We start from the raw sequence: 17,717 nt of genomic DNA on the forward strand, positions 1-17,717 counted from the left end.
CCGTTCCTAGCTTGTGGTTGAATCTTGGAAAACTTTTGATGTTTCTCTGATTAAATATATACTTATGTACCTAGAAATGATTTTTGGAAAAAATAAGGAGCAAACTATGAGGCAACTGCAGTTCAAATTTGACCCGCTTCCTCCTGAATCGGCGGAAATTTGTCTTTTTCACCAAAGGTGGATCAAAGCTTTTGACACCCAACCATTTGGTCAATTTTGAATTAAATATGTCCTAGTATTTTAGAAAATTGATTTGGTCTAATTTTGCAATAAATATATGGTAGGTCCTTCACAAAAAAAAAACTCATTTCGGGCACTAAAAAAATGGAAAATGAATTTTTCGTGCAAAGAAAATGAAAACTCCCTTAGGCAATATTTTTTAGAATTCCAAGATGCACCCTTGTGCACAATATGAGATCTTTTGAACAAACTATGCGAAAATGTGGCCATAAGGTTGATCATTTGGCTTGAAAGCCATGAATCTTTACGCATGATAGCTCATTTCTGAGAACACTTTTTAAAAATAATTGCCGTATTACAAGTTTATTACTTTTCCTGGAAACTTGGTCACATATAATGACACAATGCGAAGGTTTTCCAATTTTTTGATTGTTTTGAAGTTTTTAAGAACGTTTCAAAATACGGTCAAAACGGCGGGCTTGACCGTTTCTAGCTAGTGGTTGAATCTTGGAAAACTTTTGATGTTTCTCTGATTAAATATATACTTATGTACCTAGAAATGATTTTTGAAAAAAATAAAGAGCAAACTATGAGGCAGCTGCAGTTCAGATTTGACCCGCTTCCAACTAAATCGGCGGAATTTTTCTTTTTCACCAGAGGTGGATCAAAGCTTTTGACACCCAACCATTTGGTCAATTGTGAACTAAATATGTCCTAGTATTTTATAAAATTGATTTGGTTCAATTTTGCAACAAATATATGGTAGGTCCTTCACAAAAAAAACTCATTTCGGGCACTCAAAAAATGGAAAATGAATTTTCCATGCAAAAAAAATGAAAACTCCCTTAGGCAACATTGTTTGGAATTCCAAGATGCACCCTTGTGCACAATATGCGATCATTTGAACAAACTATGCCATGAATTAGCCATAAGATTGATCATTTGGCTTGAAAGTCATTGATCTCCACATGATAGCTCGTTTCTGAGAACACATTTTAAGACATTTACTGTAGATAAAGTTTATTATTTTTCCTGTGAACTAGGTCAGATATAATGCCCCAATGCGAAAGTTTTTTCTGTTTTTTGAATTTCTTTCAAAATGTTGTCAAAACGGCGGGTATGACTACGGGTCTTCGATCACCGGGAAGGTGACGACGACGAACTCCTTGCTCGCGACCACCTCCTCGATGCCCTGCTCTTCTACGTGCCGAGATCCTTGCTGGCGGCCTTGCCGGATAAAAATCCAGAGCTTCTTTATTCAGTATTGCCGCCCCCACCCCCGCCCCCGAAGTCGAGACGTCGAATGATCCAAAAACCTATTTAAGCTACTAGGACCCTAAAACCTAAAGCTAAAACGATCCACACATGCGGGATCCGACGACCCTCCTCACCGCCGACGGACGGCGCCAAAAGAGTCGGTTCTCTTAGCCAAAGAGATCTGCATTTTATTTTTAGCCGATTACGACCTACTTAGATGGTCATGGACGTCGCACACATGTACTCTGTTTTGATTGGTTCACAGGCACGTCACGGGATCATGATCCACCCGGATCCAACGGCAGCGCTCCCTCCTCACCTTCTTACCCCCACCTAGCCCAACAACCCACAGACCACAGCCCGCACTCCTCCCTCGTCCCCCGCGAACCCTAGCGCTCCCCGATCCCTCCCACCTCCCCTCCCCTCGCCGCCACCCACTCCTCCCCTCGCTCTCCTCCCTCCCCTCCAGCAAGATCCAGTGCGCTCCAAGATCCCCATGCTCTGCCCCTCCCTCCCTCCCCTTCGGTGCGTGGCCTCCCTCTCCTCGATCCAGATCGACAGGTCCACCACCTACACTTTCGGCGACCCCAATCCGGCGACAGAGACGGCTGCTCCCGCGCCGACCTTCTTCCTCGCCCCAGATGCCGCTGCTCATCTCCTCTCCGGTCAGTGCGGAGGAGCCACCGCTGTCGAGGTGGCCCATCTCTTCCTCCCATGGCCATGGCCATGACGAGCCTGCAAGATGTGCTGCAGCAGGTTAGACCCCTGACCTTCTTCTTCTTCTTCTACCTACCTCTGGTGGGGAAGATATTGATTTCCCAGCCTGCCTGATGGCCCGCTCCCCTCGCCCCCGCGCAGATCTTCGAGTACAATGGCTCCCCCGTGGTGGAGATGGTGGGGAAGAACTGCTTCGCCATCGCCAGTGACTACCACCTCGGTGTGCAGCTGCAGACCATCGCCACCGACTTCCAACGGGCCTTCAAGATCCACGGCAAGCTCTACATCAGCCTCTCCGGCCTCACCACCGACGCCCAGACATTGTGAGCCGCCCCGCCCGCCCCCTTTTGCCTCTGGTTGATGTTGGTTTCCCTTGACTGACATGTGATGTGGTTCCCTGCCATGGATGAGCTACAGCCGGATTAGCTAGGGTCAATTTCTGTTGCTGATAATGCATATTGATCCACATGTTCTTATTTCTGTACACATGGGCAGCTTACACCTAACTGACTGACTGATTGTTGATTTGTTCGAGCTGATTTGCGTTGTTGGTGGTCATCTAGCTACTGATTTGCTGCTGCAAGTTAGAATGCCTACTGTTCTGTGTTGTAGAAGACTACTAAATTATCTAGTTTGCATCCCTTTGATGTCATGTATGCTACTGATTTGTTGCAGGTAATTAGAATGTTGTAGGTTCAGTACCAACGTGGCATAATCCATTGGAATAAATTAGATGGGAATATATGGTAGGTTTAGTATAAACGTGGCTTAATCCATTGGAATTTTTGTTTTTAATGGGACAATCAGAATGTTGTAGGTTTAGTACATGATGCCATGGAAGGTTGTTCATGTTCTGTCCTCCCTCTTCTGATCTGCCGGATACTAGAGTTCATGTCTGTACATAGCTCACTGCTCACTGCGGCTCTGAAGCACAAATAGTCAATTACACGATGCACATAATCATGCCAGAGTGGCAGGCAACTACAAATACATCTTCTTTTGTCAACTGCAACATATACCCAGCTATAAAGAAACCACTTGAAGAAAATATTTAAGAGAGCCAGGCAGTTCGTGTAGATTTTCTTGCATTTGTGCATAGCTATTGATCATGAATGTTGCAATGCAAGTTATTAAAAGAATGATGATACCTCTTAATGCCTTGTCTTTTCAGAAACTAGCTATCTAGTCAAGCATTTCTTTTTAAGTTTGATACTATTGGTATTGTTGGAGATATATAGTGGAAAACAACATCCATAGTGGTATAGATTGTTCCAGTCCATGATATGCTTATTATTGAATTAGCTCGTCCTAAAGAATGTTCCGCCTAAGCTTTGCTTAGTGGCTGGTTCCATATCCTGAAAATTGCAATGCAGGTGAAAAGATTAAATACCTCGTCATGCTTGCAATGGTTTACGCTGAATTGTTTTTTTGTAATCTATCTTGCTATACTAGTTCCAAGTTCTTGACTAGCACCTCTAAGATAACTCACTTGTGGTTAATTAGTGGCTCTATCGTTTGTGTTTGTGCATTCTCTTTTCCTGGGCATCATTCATGGTTGTCTAGTAGTCAACATACTTCTGGTTCCATTTAGTATATGCTGGAAGCAGCAGCTTAAGTTTAATGGAGTTGTTGTTACTCAGTGCCTACTTCGTTAGAGTTTGCATCATCTCCTTGTTGTTTATATCATAAATACCTTCACTATTCTTGTTCTGAACCTCTGATCCTGATACTGATTGTATTTGTCTTGATCGAATTACAGGCAACATGGTGACTCTAGTGCAGGTAGCGCTTGCCATCCTCTTTGAGGCCGTGTGTTTAGGTGATTCCTCGGGTAGCCATGACACTACACTGGCTGATTAGTACACATCGGCATGTTTGTAATATTTAAAGGGATTTCCCTTATAGGAATAATGCTCATGGTATATTTATATGTCCTGCAGCGCATGCTCTTTTTCTGTCTGTACGGAATCTTGATATGGTGTTTTCGCAGCTGAGATATTAGATTGCACTTTGGTATGTGATTTACTCATGTTGGTACTGCTTGTTAAGTGATTATCTTTATGCCCTTGCTACCTGTAGGATGGTCAATACATGATTTCCCTGTAACTTGTCTTTTCTGAAACAGTTTGCTTGGTCCTTCATATCTGACTATGTAATGTAGAAGCTCTACTTTATCCTAATAGCTGCTTGTAGCATTGTGATACTATTTGTGTGATGCTAAATCTGTTGCTATATTCTCAAGTGTTGTTTACCATTTACATTCTTTTTACATTTGCTATATTCACAAATAGTAGTAGTGTCTGGTCTAGATAAGCAAACAAGTAGTAGTGTCTGGTCTAGATAAGTAAACAAGGGATGATCTATGCAGTTGTTGATATGAATTGTTTGTTTCTGGGAGGTGTAGGGCGAGCTGCAGCGGGACAACCTGGAGTGGAAGAACTTCGAGGACAAGATCATTGAGAACCTGGAGAAGATCAGCGACTACCTCATCCTCGTCTGCATGGTTGGCTCCTTTGGCAGACCCCTCTTTGGCTTCGACCAACTTACTTTTGTCGCTGGCTAGCAGCATTTCCAGGTACAGTTGTGTCCTGCTCTCTTCTCCACCGTTTAGTGTTTGTTGGAGTGTGCATGGTGGCATCCTAAGCTCGCACTGTAAAATATGCTTTGCCTTCCCGAGCTGGCACTATAAATTTTTCTTTGTCTTGTTGATAATGCCATATGTCTTATGGAATCAGATTACATTTTTGTTTTTTATGGTAATATAAAAAATATTTGTGCTGTTGAAATTTTCACAGTGCGTGCATTTCATTTCTCTAGTTTGATTGTTTCCCTTGTATTCATTATGCTTCTAATGGCTTATCCTTCCATTTTTGTTGTGGCATCTTTATTTTCACAGGTGTTGTGTGTTCTGGAAGATGGAAGAGGAAGAAAACTTATTTTTGTTGAACTAAATTTTCTGTATTATGTTTTGTTGTACGTATCATTTGATAGTTTTGTATAGGAACAAGTGATACTATCTTGTAGGGCTTTATGGCTTGTAATGTAAACATATTTAGTGCTGAAATATGAAATTATTTGCAAAATTTGTCGGAAAGGAGGATCATTTGTACAAATATGTGAATGGGCTGGCTGAAAAGAGTACTGGACCAACTCCAGGATTGAATTATTATTTCAATGTATAAAAAGGCTGAATGTAAACTAGAAATGGGCTGCACAAAATTGTACCTATATTCTTGAAAGGCCAAACGTGCATAAAAATTGACGGGCTGACCAATTGGGCTTGGCCCATGTAGCTGACAAAAATTAACAGAAATAAATATACTAAATGGGCTGAATTGTTGGGCTCGGCCCATATAGACATCGAAATGGACCGGGCTGAATCTTATCATCGACCTTCTCAATTGGTCGCAATTTTGCCATGTCAGATTGCCACGTCGGATCCGACATGGCCTGGACGGACAGCCAGCGACCAAAATAGAAGGTCATAGAATCCATGACCTTTTGTTTTGGTCGTGGCCTTCCACGACCTTCTCACAAAGAAGGTCGTTAATTTCAGTTTACGACTGTCAGCTTTTGACCATCTGTTTTTGGTCAAAAAAGGTCGCAAATGAAAAACAATGACCTTTCAGTGACCAATAGTGATGGTCGCAAGTTGAGATATTTCTTGTAGTGTGGCGACTGGTACATGGACACCGGAGCCACGGCTCACATGGCCGCCAACCCCGATAACCTTCTTGCCGCTCACCCTGTTCACACCGCTGCTCGCATTACCATGGGCGACGGTTCCTCCATGCCCATTACTCATGTCGGTCATGCTGCTTTTCCATCTAACTCCATGCCATTAGATCTTTCCAATGTACTTGTCTCTCCTGACATCATTAAAAATCTTGTTTCCATTCGTTCTCTTACACGTGAAAATCCCATCACCGTTGAATTTGACATGTTTGGCTTTTCTATTAAGGATGCCCGTACCCGGATGGTGCTCCACCGATATGACAGCCCCGACGAGCTCTACCCGGTCCACTCATCCACCTCCTCCGTCGCTGCACCCATGGCGCTTTCCACCGGAGTGGACCTTTGGCATGCTCGTCTAGGACATCCCAACACCGCCACCCTTCGTCATATTCTTCGGAGTTTTTCCTTCATGTGTAATAAGATCGACGATCACACTTGGCATGCTTGTCGCCTCGGCAAACATGTTCGTCTTCCTTTTAGTACTTCATCCCATGTTGCATCATACCCATTTGAGTTAATTTATAGTGATGTTTGGACCTCTCCTGTTGCAAGTAACATGGGCTATCTTTATTATCTTGTTATTTCTGATGATTTTTCGCACTATGTGTGGACCTTCCCGTTGCGGCGAAAGTCGGATGTTGTTGCCACTCTCACCGCTTTCTACTCTTATGTCTCCATGCAGTTTGGGCGTCCCATCCATGCGTTGCAAACAGACAACGGGAAGGAGTTTCATAATCTTGCCATCCGCAACCTTCTCGCCACACACGGCACGATTTTTCATCTCACTTGCCCGTACACTTCGCAACAGAATGGCTGCGCTGAGCGCGTGCTTCGCACTCTTAATGACTACGTCCGCACGCTTCTCTTTCACGCCAATGTGCCGCCACATTTTTGGCCCGACGCGCTTGCCACTGCATCACTACTCATCAACTTTCATCCCTGTCGCACTCGCGGGAATTTTGCACCTCATCACCTTTTGTTCGGCACGCCACCCTCCTATGCTGAGCTACGCATCTTCGGTTGCTTGTGCTACCCTGCATCTTTCTCGGCTACCCCCCAACACCAAAGGCTACCACTGCTATGATCCTATCTCACATCGAGTGATCACTTCCTGACACGTTTACTTTGATGAGATGGTCTTTCCGTTTCAGCAGGCATCTTCGGCTGTTGCGGCCTTGCCCGAGCTTGGTGACGGCCGCCCGTGTGCTTCTCTTGGGCCGCCTCCCAGCTTTGAGGGCGCCCCCGCGCCATGGGTCGATTTCCTCCCCGTTTGGCTGCCTCAGGGGCCGTCCCCCCTCAAGTCGTCTTCCCTGACCGTGACGCCCTCGGCGTCCCCGGCACCCGCCACGCCCTCGGCGTCCCTGACGCCCGCGACGCCTCCGGCGTCCCCTGCGGCCTCAGAGGCGGCAGGCTCTTCGTCATCATCACCCGTCGCCGCCCCGGATCCGCTGCCCCGCCCGATGACTTGCTCTCGGGCTGGCACTCTCCGCCCGAGCACGTGGTATTGTAAGTGGATCTAGTGCCACCCCTAGTTGGTTTTGGAGTATTGACGACAAACTTGGTTCAGGGACTAATGTGTTTGTGAGAATTGCAGGATAACACAGGTAGTAGTCCCTTATTGATTCGGTTTACCTACCAGAGATGACCCCTAAAAATGTGTGAAGACATTGAAGACAATGGTGGTCTATGAAGATAAGCTTATGACATGAGAAGACATCACGTGAAGACTATGGAGTACAAAGACATAGTTGTTTTGTAGTTTCCTTTTCTTCTTTGATTGAGTCATAGGAACCACCGTACTGTTAAGTGGGGTCCAAGTGAACAAAGTCAGAGTGACTGATGTGATGCTCAACCAAATCCTATGTCTTCGAGCGAAGACAATGAGAGCAAATCTTATCCAGAGCTGGATGAGTCAGCTTTACTTGTAGCCCAAATCAAGCTGCCGCGTGTGTTTGAAATCTGACCGTTGGACACGTGTCAGTTCCTTAGTGACCCAGGGTCATTTCGAACAAATCAGGTCGGGTTGCCTCCTGGCTATAAATAGCCCACCCCCTACACCATAAATTGGCGGCTGCTCAGAGCTAGTGCACGGCTTTTGTCGTTTGAGAGCAACCCACCTCCGAAGAATTTGAGAGAGAGATCCTTGCGAGGACAAAGCCCAAAACACCCAGAGCCAAAGAGTGTTAGGCATCACTGAAGTCTTTCTGTCCGCGTGATCTGAAGACTTATTACACTTGAGGACTGTGAATCCTCCAGCCAGTTAGGCGTCACGTTCTGAGAATCCAAGAGCCATTGTGGATTGCCAGTGAACGAAGTCTGTGAAGGTTTGGAAGTCTACCTTGAAGACTTACCAGAGTGATTGGGCGAGGACTGTGTGTTCTTAGCTCAAGGGGAGTAAGTTGAAGACGCGGTCTTCTGAGTTGAATCTCAGCCTCCCTAACCAGACGTATAGCTGTCACAGCAACTGGAACTGGTCTACCAAATCCTTGTCCTCTCCAAGCTACTGGTTCTATCCTTCCCATCTCTTTACTTTACAGTTTGTCATCGTGAAGTCATTGCCTGCTTGTATGATCTGATTGGCTTCATTGTGTGAAGACTGTTTGCTGTTTGGCTTCATACTATCTTCCATCCTAATCCATACTACCTAGCTGCTAATAGTCTTCGTGCCTCTACATCATTGCTTACTTGACTATGGCTTGTCTAGTGTAGTCTACCTTTCATTGCATATCAATAGGTTCATTACTACTGTTTGTCTTCAAATCCCACGTGTTTTGAAGACTTTCATAAAAATCGCCTATTCACCCCCCTCTAGTCGATAACTAGCACTTTCAATTGGTATCAGAGCAAGGTGCTCCCTTGTTCTGTGTGATTCGGTTTAACCACCTGGAGTTTTAGCTATGTCAACTGCAGGGATAATCAAGGTCTCCGTTGCGTGCCCTATCTTCGATGGCACTGATTACCACTACTGGAAGAATAAGATGTGTATGCATCTTGAAGCCATTGACGTCGACCTCTGGTATGTCGTTAAGAACGGCGTTCCCAAGGTCGGTGAAGGTGTCACCGCTGCTGATGTCAAGAGGTTCATTCAACTGGACCCGATAGGCAAGAACATCATCTATGGTCATCTGACCAAAGACAGTATGTCCGTGTGAGTGCTCTGGAAACTGCGAAGCTAGTCTGGGACTGGCTATCCAAGGTCAAAGAAGGCGTCTCAACCCAGAGAGACTCGAGGATTGATGTTCTTCGCAACCTCTTCAACCGCTTCAAGAGAAACGACAATGAGAATGTCCAACTCACGTTTGATCGCCTCATTGATATCATGAATGAGCTTCGTGCACTAGGAGCCACTAAGATCACCAAGCACGAAATCGTCAAGAAGCTTCTGAGATCACTTGACAGCTCATTCGACACCCTGGCCCTGATGATTCAAGAACGCCCTGGCTTCAAGACTCTCGATCCGTCTGACATACTTGAGAGCTCAGCACACATGAGTTCCAGTTATCTGAGAAAAGAGATATCTATGGTCCCAACTATGGCTGAACTCGCGCTTTGAAGGCAAAGGTTGTTTCCTCATCTGAAGAAGAATCTGACTGCAGTTCTGAGGATCCTGAAGACATTGGAAAGGAACTTGCTATGCTTGTGAAGAAGTTCCAAAAGTTCACCAAGAAGAAAGGCTTTAGAAAGTCTTCAAGATCCAGCTCTAGAAATGATGAGGCTTCCACTCGTGATCACAAGAAGAGAACCTATCACAAATGCAAGAAACCTGGTCACTACATCTCTGAATGTCCACAGTGGGACAATGAGACCAAGAAGAAGAAGAAGAGCAAGGAATATGATTCAGATGACAACAAGAAGAAGAAATCCTCAAGGTCTTCTTCCAAGTCTTCATCGAAGTCTTCATCACACAAGAAGAGCTCATCTAGCAAGGCTCGTGCGTTTGTTGGCAAGGAGATGGATTCAGAGGAGGAGTCTACTTCTGAGGAGGCTGAGGTGGAGTCTGAAGAGGAATCTGATTCAGGCGTGGCAAGCCTGGCTCTAGCTTCAGCTTATGTCGCCAAGTCCATCTTCAACACTGAAGACAATGGCCCCGTCACCAATGCTGATGCTAATGATGAAGATGACTCTGCTCCCACCTACTGCTTCATGGCACGTGGTGCCAAGGTAAACTCACGCGATGCTTACTTTCAAACATCAAGTGAAGATGACTCTGAATGTGAATCTAAACCTATATCCAAAACACTTGCTAAAATTGCAACTGAACAACAAAATGATATGGAACATATTCAAAAGCTGCTGGACAAAAGCGATGACCTGTTGGATGCGGAAATGACCTGAACTCAGTCCTTAATTGAAGATATTAAAAATCTTCATGTTAAGTACGAGGAACTTGAAAGTCGTCATGAAACGCTCTCAACTACTCATGAAAAGCTCTCCAATGATTATCTTCAAAGGAAGCAAGAGCTTGAGAACTTGAGATCGGATCATGAAGATCTTCAAAAGGAGAACAAGTCACTCCGCGCTCAACAGATCAGTTCCGCTCAAGAAGGATATGAACCACCATGTTTAAAATGTCTTGAGTGTGATAATGCTGTCTGTGTTGCTGAATGTTCTACTGCTGCTACTGTTGCAATATCTTCAACTGTTGATGTGGTAACTAACCCCTCTGCTGAGGATACCACTACTATTGCTGATGAGAATGCTAGGTTGAAGACATTGCTTGAGACAGTAATGTACAGTAGTCTCAAAGGGCATCAGACACTGTGTGATGTCCTCAAGAAACAGATTCTGAACCAAGTCTTCCCAATGGTCTTACTTGGCACTTTATTGAAACAAAAGCTATAAAACATGATTACTATAGTATCTTAATCATGTAAACACACAAAAACAGTAAGGGTAAATATTGGGTTGTCTCCCAACAAGCGCTTTTCTTTAATGCCTTTTAGCTAGGCATGATGATTTCGATGATGCTCACATAAAAGAAAAGAATTGAAACATAAAGAGACCATCATGAAGAATATGACTAGCACATTTAAATCTAACCCACTTCCTATGCCTAGGGATTTTGTGAGCACATAATTTATAGGAACAAGAATCAACTAGCATAGGAAGGCAAAACAAGTATAACTTCAAAACTTTAAGCACATATAGAGGAAACTTGATATTATTGCACTCCCTACAAGCATGTATTCCTCCCTCATAATAATTTTCAGTAGCATCATGAAAGGGTTTAACAATATAACCATCACATAAAACATTCTTTTCATGATCTACAAGCATAGAAATTTTACTACTCTCCACATAAGCAAAATTCTTCTCATTGGGAATAGTGAGAGCAAACTCAACAAAATAACGGTCATGTGAGGCATAATCCAATTGAAAAATAAAATCATGATGACAAGTTTCATGGTTAACATTATTCTTTATAGCATACATGTCATCACTGTTGGGGAATGTAGTAATTTCAAAAAAATTCCTACGCACACGAAAGATCATGGTGATGCATAGCAACGAGAGGGGAGAGTGTTGTCCACGTACCCTCGTAGACCGTAAGCGGGAGCGTTATGACAACACGGTTGATGTAGTCGTACGTCTTCACGATCCGACCCATCCTAGTACCGAAAGTACGGCACGTCCACGATCTACACGTTCGGCTCGGTGACGTCCCACGAACTCACGATCCAGCAGAGTGTCGAGGGAGAGCTTTGTCAGCACGACAGCGTGGCGACGGTGATGATGAAGTTACCGGCGCAGGGCTTCGCCTAAGCACTACGACGATATGACCGAGGTGTGTAACTGTGGAGGGGGCACCGCACACGGCTAAGAGATTATCTGTTGTGCCTTTGAGGTGTCCCCTGCCCACGTATATAAAGGAGGGAGGAGGAGGCCGGCCCTAGAGGGGGCGCGCCAAGTGTGGGGAGTCCTACTAGGACTACCAAGTCCTAGTAGGATTCCCCTTTTCCTTTTCGGAGTAGGAGAGAAGAAAGAGGGAAAGAGAGAGGGAGTAGGAAAGGGCAAGGGGGGCGCCCCCCCATTTCCCGTAGTCCAATTCGGATCCATGGGGGGCGCGCGCCTACTTCCCTTTGGCCTGCCTCCTCTATTCCCGTATGGCCCAATAAGGCCCAATACTTCTCCCGGCGAATTCTCGTAACTCTCCGGTACTCCGAAAAATACCCGAATCACTCGGAACCTTTCCGATGTCCGACTATAGCCTTCCAATATATCAATCTTTACCTCTCGACCATTTCGAGACTCCTCGTCATGACCCCGATCTCATCCGGGACTCTGAACAAACTCCGTTCATCAAATCACATAACTCATAATACAAATCGTCATCGAACGTTAAGCGTGCGGACCCTATGGGTTCGAGAACTATGTAGACATGACCGAGACACATCTCCGGTCAATAACCAATAGCGGAACCTGGATGCTCATATTGGCTCCTACATATTCTACGAAGATCTTTATCGGTCAAACCGCATAACAACATACGTTGTTCCCTTTGTCATCGGTATGTTACTTGCCCGAGATTCGATCGTCGGTATCCTCATACCTAGTTCAATCTCGTTACCGGCAAGTCTCTTTACTCGTTCCGTAATGCATCATCCCGCAAATAACTCATTAGTCACAATGCTTGCAAGTCTTATAGTGATGTGCATTACCGAGAGGGCCCAGAGATACCTCTCCGATATACGGAGTGACAAATCCTAATCTCGATCTGTGCCAACTCAACAAACACCATCGGAGACACCTGTAGAGCATCTTTATAATCACCCATTTACGTTGTGACGTTTGATAGCACACAAGGTGTTCCTCCGGTATTCGGGAGTTGCATAATCTCATAGTCTGAGGAACAAGTATAAGTCATGAAGAAAGCAGTAGCAATGAAACTGTAACGATCATAATGCTAAGCTAACGAATGGGTCTTTTCCATCACATCATTCTCCTAATGATGTGATCCCGTTCATCAAATGACAAAACATGTCTATGGTTAGGAAACATAACCATCTTTGATAAACGAGCTAGTCAAGTAGAGGCATACTAGGGACACTTTGTTTTGTCTATGTCTTCACACATGTACTAAGTTTCCGGTTAGTACAATTCTAGCATGAATAATAAACATTTATCATGAAATAAGGAAATAAATAATAACTTTATTATTGCCTCTAGGGCATATTTCCTTCAGTCTCCCACTTGCACTAGAGTCAATAATCTAGTTCACATCGCCATGTGATTTAACACCAATAGTTCACATCACCATGTGATTAACACCCATAGTTCACATCGCCATGTGACCAACACTCAAAGGGTTTACTAGAGTCAGTAATCTTAGTTCACATCGCCATGTGATTAACACCCAAAGAGTACTAAGGTGTGATCATGTTTTGCTTGTGAGAGAAGTTTAGTTAATGGGTCTGCCATATTCAGATCCGTATGTATTTTGCAAATTTCTATGTCAACAATGCTCTGCACGGAGCTACTCTAGCTAATTGCTCCCACTTTCAATGTGTATCAAGATTGAGACTTAGAGTCATCTGGATCAGTGTCAAAACTTGCATCGATGTAACCCTTTACGACGAACCTTTTGTCACCTCCATAATCGAGAAACATATCCTTATTCCACTAAGGATAATTTGACCGCTGTCTAGTGATCTACTCCTAGATCACTATTGTACTCCCTTGCCAAACTCAGTGTAGGGTATACAATAGATCTGGTACACAGCATGGCATACTTTATAGAACCTATGGCTGAGGCATAGGGAATGGCTTTCATTCTCTTTCTATCTTCTGCCGTGGTCGGGCTTTCAGTCTTACTCAATTTCACACCCTGCAATATAGGCAAGAACTCCTTCTTTGACAATTCCATTTTGAACTACTTCAAAAATTTGTCAAGGTATGTACTCATTGAAAAAACTTATCAAGCGTCTTGATCTATCTCTATAGATCTTGATGCTCAATATGTAAGCAACTTCATCGAGGTCTTTCCTTGAAAAACTCCTTTCAAACACTCCTTTATGCTTTCCAGAAAATTCTACATCATTTCTGATCGACAATATGTCATCCACATATACTTATCAGAAAGTCTGTAGTGCTCCCACTCACTTTCTTGTAAATACAGGCTTCACCGCAAGTCTGTATAAAACTATATGCTTTGATCAACTCATCAAAGCGTATATTCCAACTCTGAGATGCTTTGCACCAGTCCATGGATGGATCACTGGAGCTTGCACATTTTGTTAGCACCTTTAGGCTCGACAAAACCTTCTGGTTGCATCATATATAACTCTTCTTTAAGAAATCCATTAAGGAATGTAGTTTTGACATCCATTTGCCAGATTTCATAAAATGTGGCAATTTGCTAACATGATTCGGACAGACTTAAGCATCGCTACGAGTGTGAAAATCTCATCGTAGTCAACACCTTGAACTTTTTCAAAAACCTTTTTCGAGAAGTCTAGCTTTGTAGATAGTAACACTACTATCAGCGTCTGTCTTCCTCTTGAAGATCCATTTATTTTCTATGGCTTGCCGATCATCGGGCAAGTCAACCAAAGTCCACACTTTGTTCTCATACATGGATCCCATCTCAGATTTCATGGCCTCAAGCCATTTCGCGGAATCTGGGCTCATCATCGCTTCCTCATACTTCGTAGGTTCGTCATGGTCAAGTAACATGAACTCCAGAATAGGATTACGGTACCGCTCTGGTGCGGAACGTACTCTGGTTGACCTACGAGGTTCGGTAGTAACTTGACCTGAAGCTTCATGATCATCATCATTAACTTCCTCACTAATTGGTGTAAGCATCACTTGAACTGATTTCAGTGAATAAATACTTTCCAATTCGGGAGAAGGTACAATTACCTCATCAAGTTCTACCTTCCTCCCACTCACTTCTTTTGAGAGAAACTCCTTCTCCAGAAAGGATCCATTCTTAGCAACAAAGATCTTGCCTTCGGATCTATGATAGAAGGTGTACCCAACAGTCTTTTTTGGGTATCCTATGAAGACACAATTCTCTGAGCTGGGTTCGAGCTTATCAGTTTGAAGCTTTTTCACATAAGCATCGCAGCCTCAAACTTTAAGAAACGACAACTTGGGTTTCTTGCCAAACCACAGTTCATAAGGTGTCGTCTCAACGGATTTATATGGCACCCTATTTAACGTGAATGCGGCTGTCTCTAATGCATAACCCCAAAACGATAGTGGTAAATCGGTAAGAGACATCATATATCGCACCATATCTAGTAAAGTACGGTTATGACGTTCGGACACACCATTATGCTGTGGTGTTCCAGGTGGCGTGAGTTGCGAAACTATTCCACATTGTTTCAATTGAAGACCAAACACGTAACTCAAATATTCGTCTCCGCGATTAGATCGTAGAAACTTTATTTTCTTGTTACGATGATTTTCAACTTCACTCTGAAATTCTTTGAACTTTTCAAATGTTTCAGACTTATGTTTGATTAAGTAGATATACCCATATCTGCTCAAATCATATGTGAAGGTCAGAAAATAACGATACCTTCGGCGAGCCTCAACACTCATCGGATCGCATACGTCAGTATGTATTATTTCCAATAAGTTAGTTGCTCGCTCCATTGTTTCGGAGAACGGAGTCTTAGTCATCTTGTCCATGTGGCATGGTTCGCAAGTATCAAGTGATTCATAATCAAGTGATTCCAAAAGCCCATCAGCATGGAGTTTCTTCATGCGCTTTACACCAATATGACCTAAATGGCAGTGCCACAAATATGTTGCACTATCATTATCAACTTTGCATCTTTTGGCATCAATATTATGAATATGTGTATCACTACGATCGAGATTCAATAAACCATTCACCTAGGGTGTATGACCACCGAAGGTTTTATTCATGTAAACAGAATAAAAATTATTCTTTGACTTAAATGAATAACCGTATTGCAAGATCCAATCATATTATGCTCAACGCAAACACCAAATAACATTTATTTTAGGTTCAACACTAATCCCGAAGGTAAAGGGAGTGTGCGATGGTGATCTTATCATCAGTGGAATCATTTCCAACACACATCGTCACCACACCCTTAACTAGTCTTTGTTTATTTTGCAACTCTTGTTTCGAGTTACTACTCTTAGCAACTGAACTAGTATCAAATACCGTGGGGTTGCTATAAACACTAGTAAAGTACACATCAATAACATGTATATCAAATATACCTTTGTTCACTTTGCCATCCTTCTTATCCGCCAAGTATCTAGGGGTAGTTCCACTTCAAGTGACCATTCCTTTGTAGTAAAAGCACTCAGTTTCAGGCTTGAATCTAGCTTTGGCTTTCTTGAAGCTCCCTTTCTATTCCTTTGCCCTTTTCTTGAAACTAGTGGTCTTGTAAACCATCAACATTTGATGCTCTTTCCTGATTTCTACCTTCGCCGATTTCAGCATCGCGAAGAGCTCGGGAATTACTTTCGTCATCCCTTGCATATTATAGTTCATCATGAAGTTCTAGTAACTTGGTGATAGTGACTAGAGAACTTTGTCAATTACTATCTTGTCTGGAAGATTAACTCCCACTTGATTCAAGCAATTGTAGTACCCAGACAATCTGAGCACATGCTCACTGGTTGAGCTATTCTCCTCCATCTTGTAGGCAAAGTACTGTCAGAGGTCTCATACCTCTTGACACGGGCATGAGTATGAAATACTAATTTCAACTCTTCGAACATCTTATATGCTCTGTGGCATTCAAAACATTTTTGAAGTCCCAGTTCTAAGCCGTAAAGCATGGTGCACTTAAACTATCAAGTAGTCATCATACCGAGCTTTGTCAAACGTTCATAACGTCTGCATCTGCTCCTGCAATAGGTCTGTCACCTAGTGGTGCATCAAGGACATAATTTTTCTATGCAGCAATTAGGATAATCCTCAGATCACGGACCAAGTCCGCATCATTGCTACTATCATCTTTCAACTTATTTTTCTCTAGGAACATATCAAAATTAAACGGGGAGCTACATCGCGAGCTATTGATCTACAACATAGTTGTGCAAATACTATCAGGACTAAGTTCGTGATAAATTAAAGTTCAATTAATCATATTACTTAAGAACTCCCACTTAGATAGACATCCCTCTAGTCATCTAAATGATCACGCGATCCATATCAACTAAACCATATCTGATCATCACGTGAGATGGAGTAGTTTTCAATGGTGAACATCACTATGTTGATCATATCTACTATATGATTCACGCTCGACCTTTCGGTCTCCAGTGTTCCGAGGCCATATCTGCATATGCTAGGCTCGTCAAGTTTAACCCGAGTTTTCTGCGTGTGCAAAACTGGCTTGCACCCGTTGTATGTGAACGTAGAGCTTATCACACCCGATCATCACGTGGTGTCTCGGCACGAAGAACTGTCGCAATGGTGCATACTCACCAAAAGCTTCGCGTGTGAAGCCATTAGCCACTGCACCTCCTGTACCCAGTGTGCAGTCTGAAGACTTGTCTCGTGTCTCCAAGAAGGCCGAGAAGTCCAAGAAAACCAAGAAGCCCAAGAAGATTTCTGGGCATGAACTGACTCCTGCTGCCGTTCTGCGCAACGAGGAAGACCCATTGATCTGTCAAGTGATGAAGATCTTGGTGATGAAGCCCTTGAGATGCTGATCAAGAGCAAGAGAGAGGCGGAGATCTTCAACAATCTGCCCCTCTTTGATGTTGACATTCTGAACAACTTCATCGATGAGTGGTTCAATGACCAAAGCATCAGTATTAATGATCTACAGCTGCCTGTGGACATCAGCGTCACATTCCATGGAGCCATTACTAATGAGTTGGCCTTGGCT

At 43.6% G+C, this 17,717-nt stretch overlaps 1 protein-coding gene across 14 annotated transcripts; it reads left to right on the top strand.

Annotated features, from left to right (window-relative positions):
• The first annotated feature begins 1,790 nt into the window (after positions 1–1,790).
• Positions 1,791–5,248, top strand: LOC109734078 (proteasome subunit beta type-3). 14 transcript variants are annotated; one of them, XM_020293306.4, is made up of 6 exons: positions 1,800–2,193; positions 2,296–2,477; positions 3,914–3,936; positions 4,095–4,167; positions 4,553–4,729; positions 5,051–5,248. In XM_020293306.4, the coding sequence occupies exons 1-4, from the start codon at positions 2,152–2,154 to the stop codon at positions 4,154–4,156; spliced, it is 309 nt and encodes a 102-aa protein (XP_020148895.1). In that variant the 5' UTR covers positions 1,800–2,151; the 3' UTR covers positions 4,157–4,167; positions 4,553–4,729; positions 5,051–5,248. The 14 variants fall into 14 exon arrangements, 13 of the variants coding, with proteins under 13 accessions (XP_040253000.1, XP_020148895.1, XP_020148896.1 ...); XM_020293307.4 differs by having other exon boundaries at positions 4,559–4,729; XM_073505699.1 differs by having other exon boundaries at positions 1,805–2,193; positions 3,914–3,973.
• Positions 5,249–17,717: the final 12,469 nt, after the last annotated feature.

The sequence above is a fragment of the Aegilops tauschii genome, chromosome 7 (genome assembly GCF_002575655.3).
Source record: "Aegilops tauschii subsp. strangulata cultivar AL8/78 chromosome 7, Aet v6.0, whole genome shotgun sequence".
NCBI classification, from domain to species: Eukaryota; Viridiplantae; Streptophyta; class Magnoliopsida; order Poales; family Poaceae; genus Aegilops; species Aegilops tauschii.

Excerpts from the sequence above, each read along its gene's own strand:
- LOC109734078 (XM_040397064.3), top strand. The coding sequence starts at position 2,152 with ATGGCCATGGCCATGACGAGCCTGCAAGATGTGCTGCAGCAG. Across the intron at positions 2,478-4,558 it reads ACCACCGACGCCCAGACATT|GGCGAGCTGCAGCGGGACAA; the intron begins GTGAGCCGCCCC and ends TGGGAGGTGTAG. Across the intron at positions 4,730-5,050 it reads CTGGCTAGCAGCATTTCCAG|GTGTTGTGTGTTCTGGAAGA; the intron begins GTACAGTTGTGT and ends TTATTTTCACAG.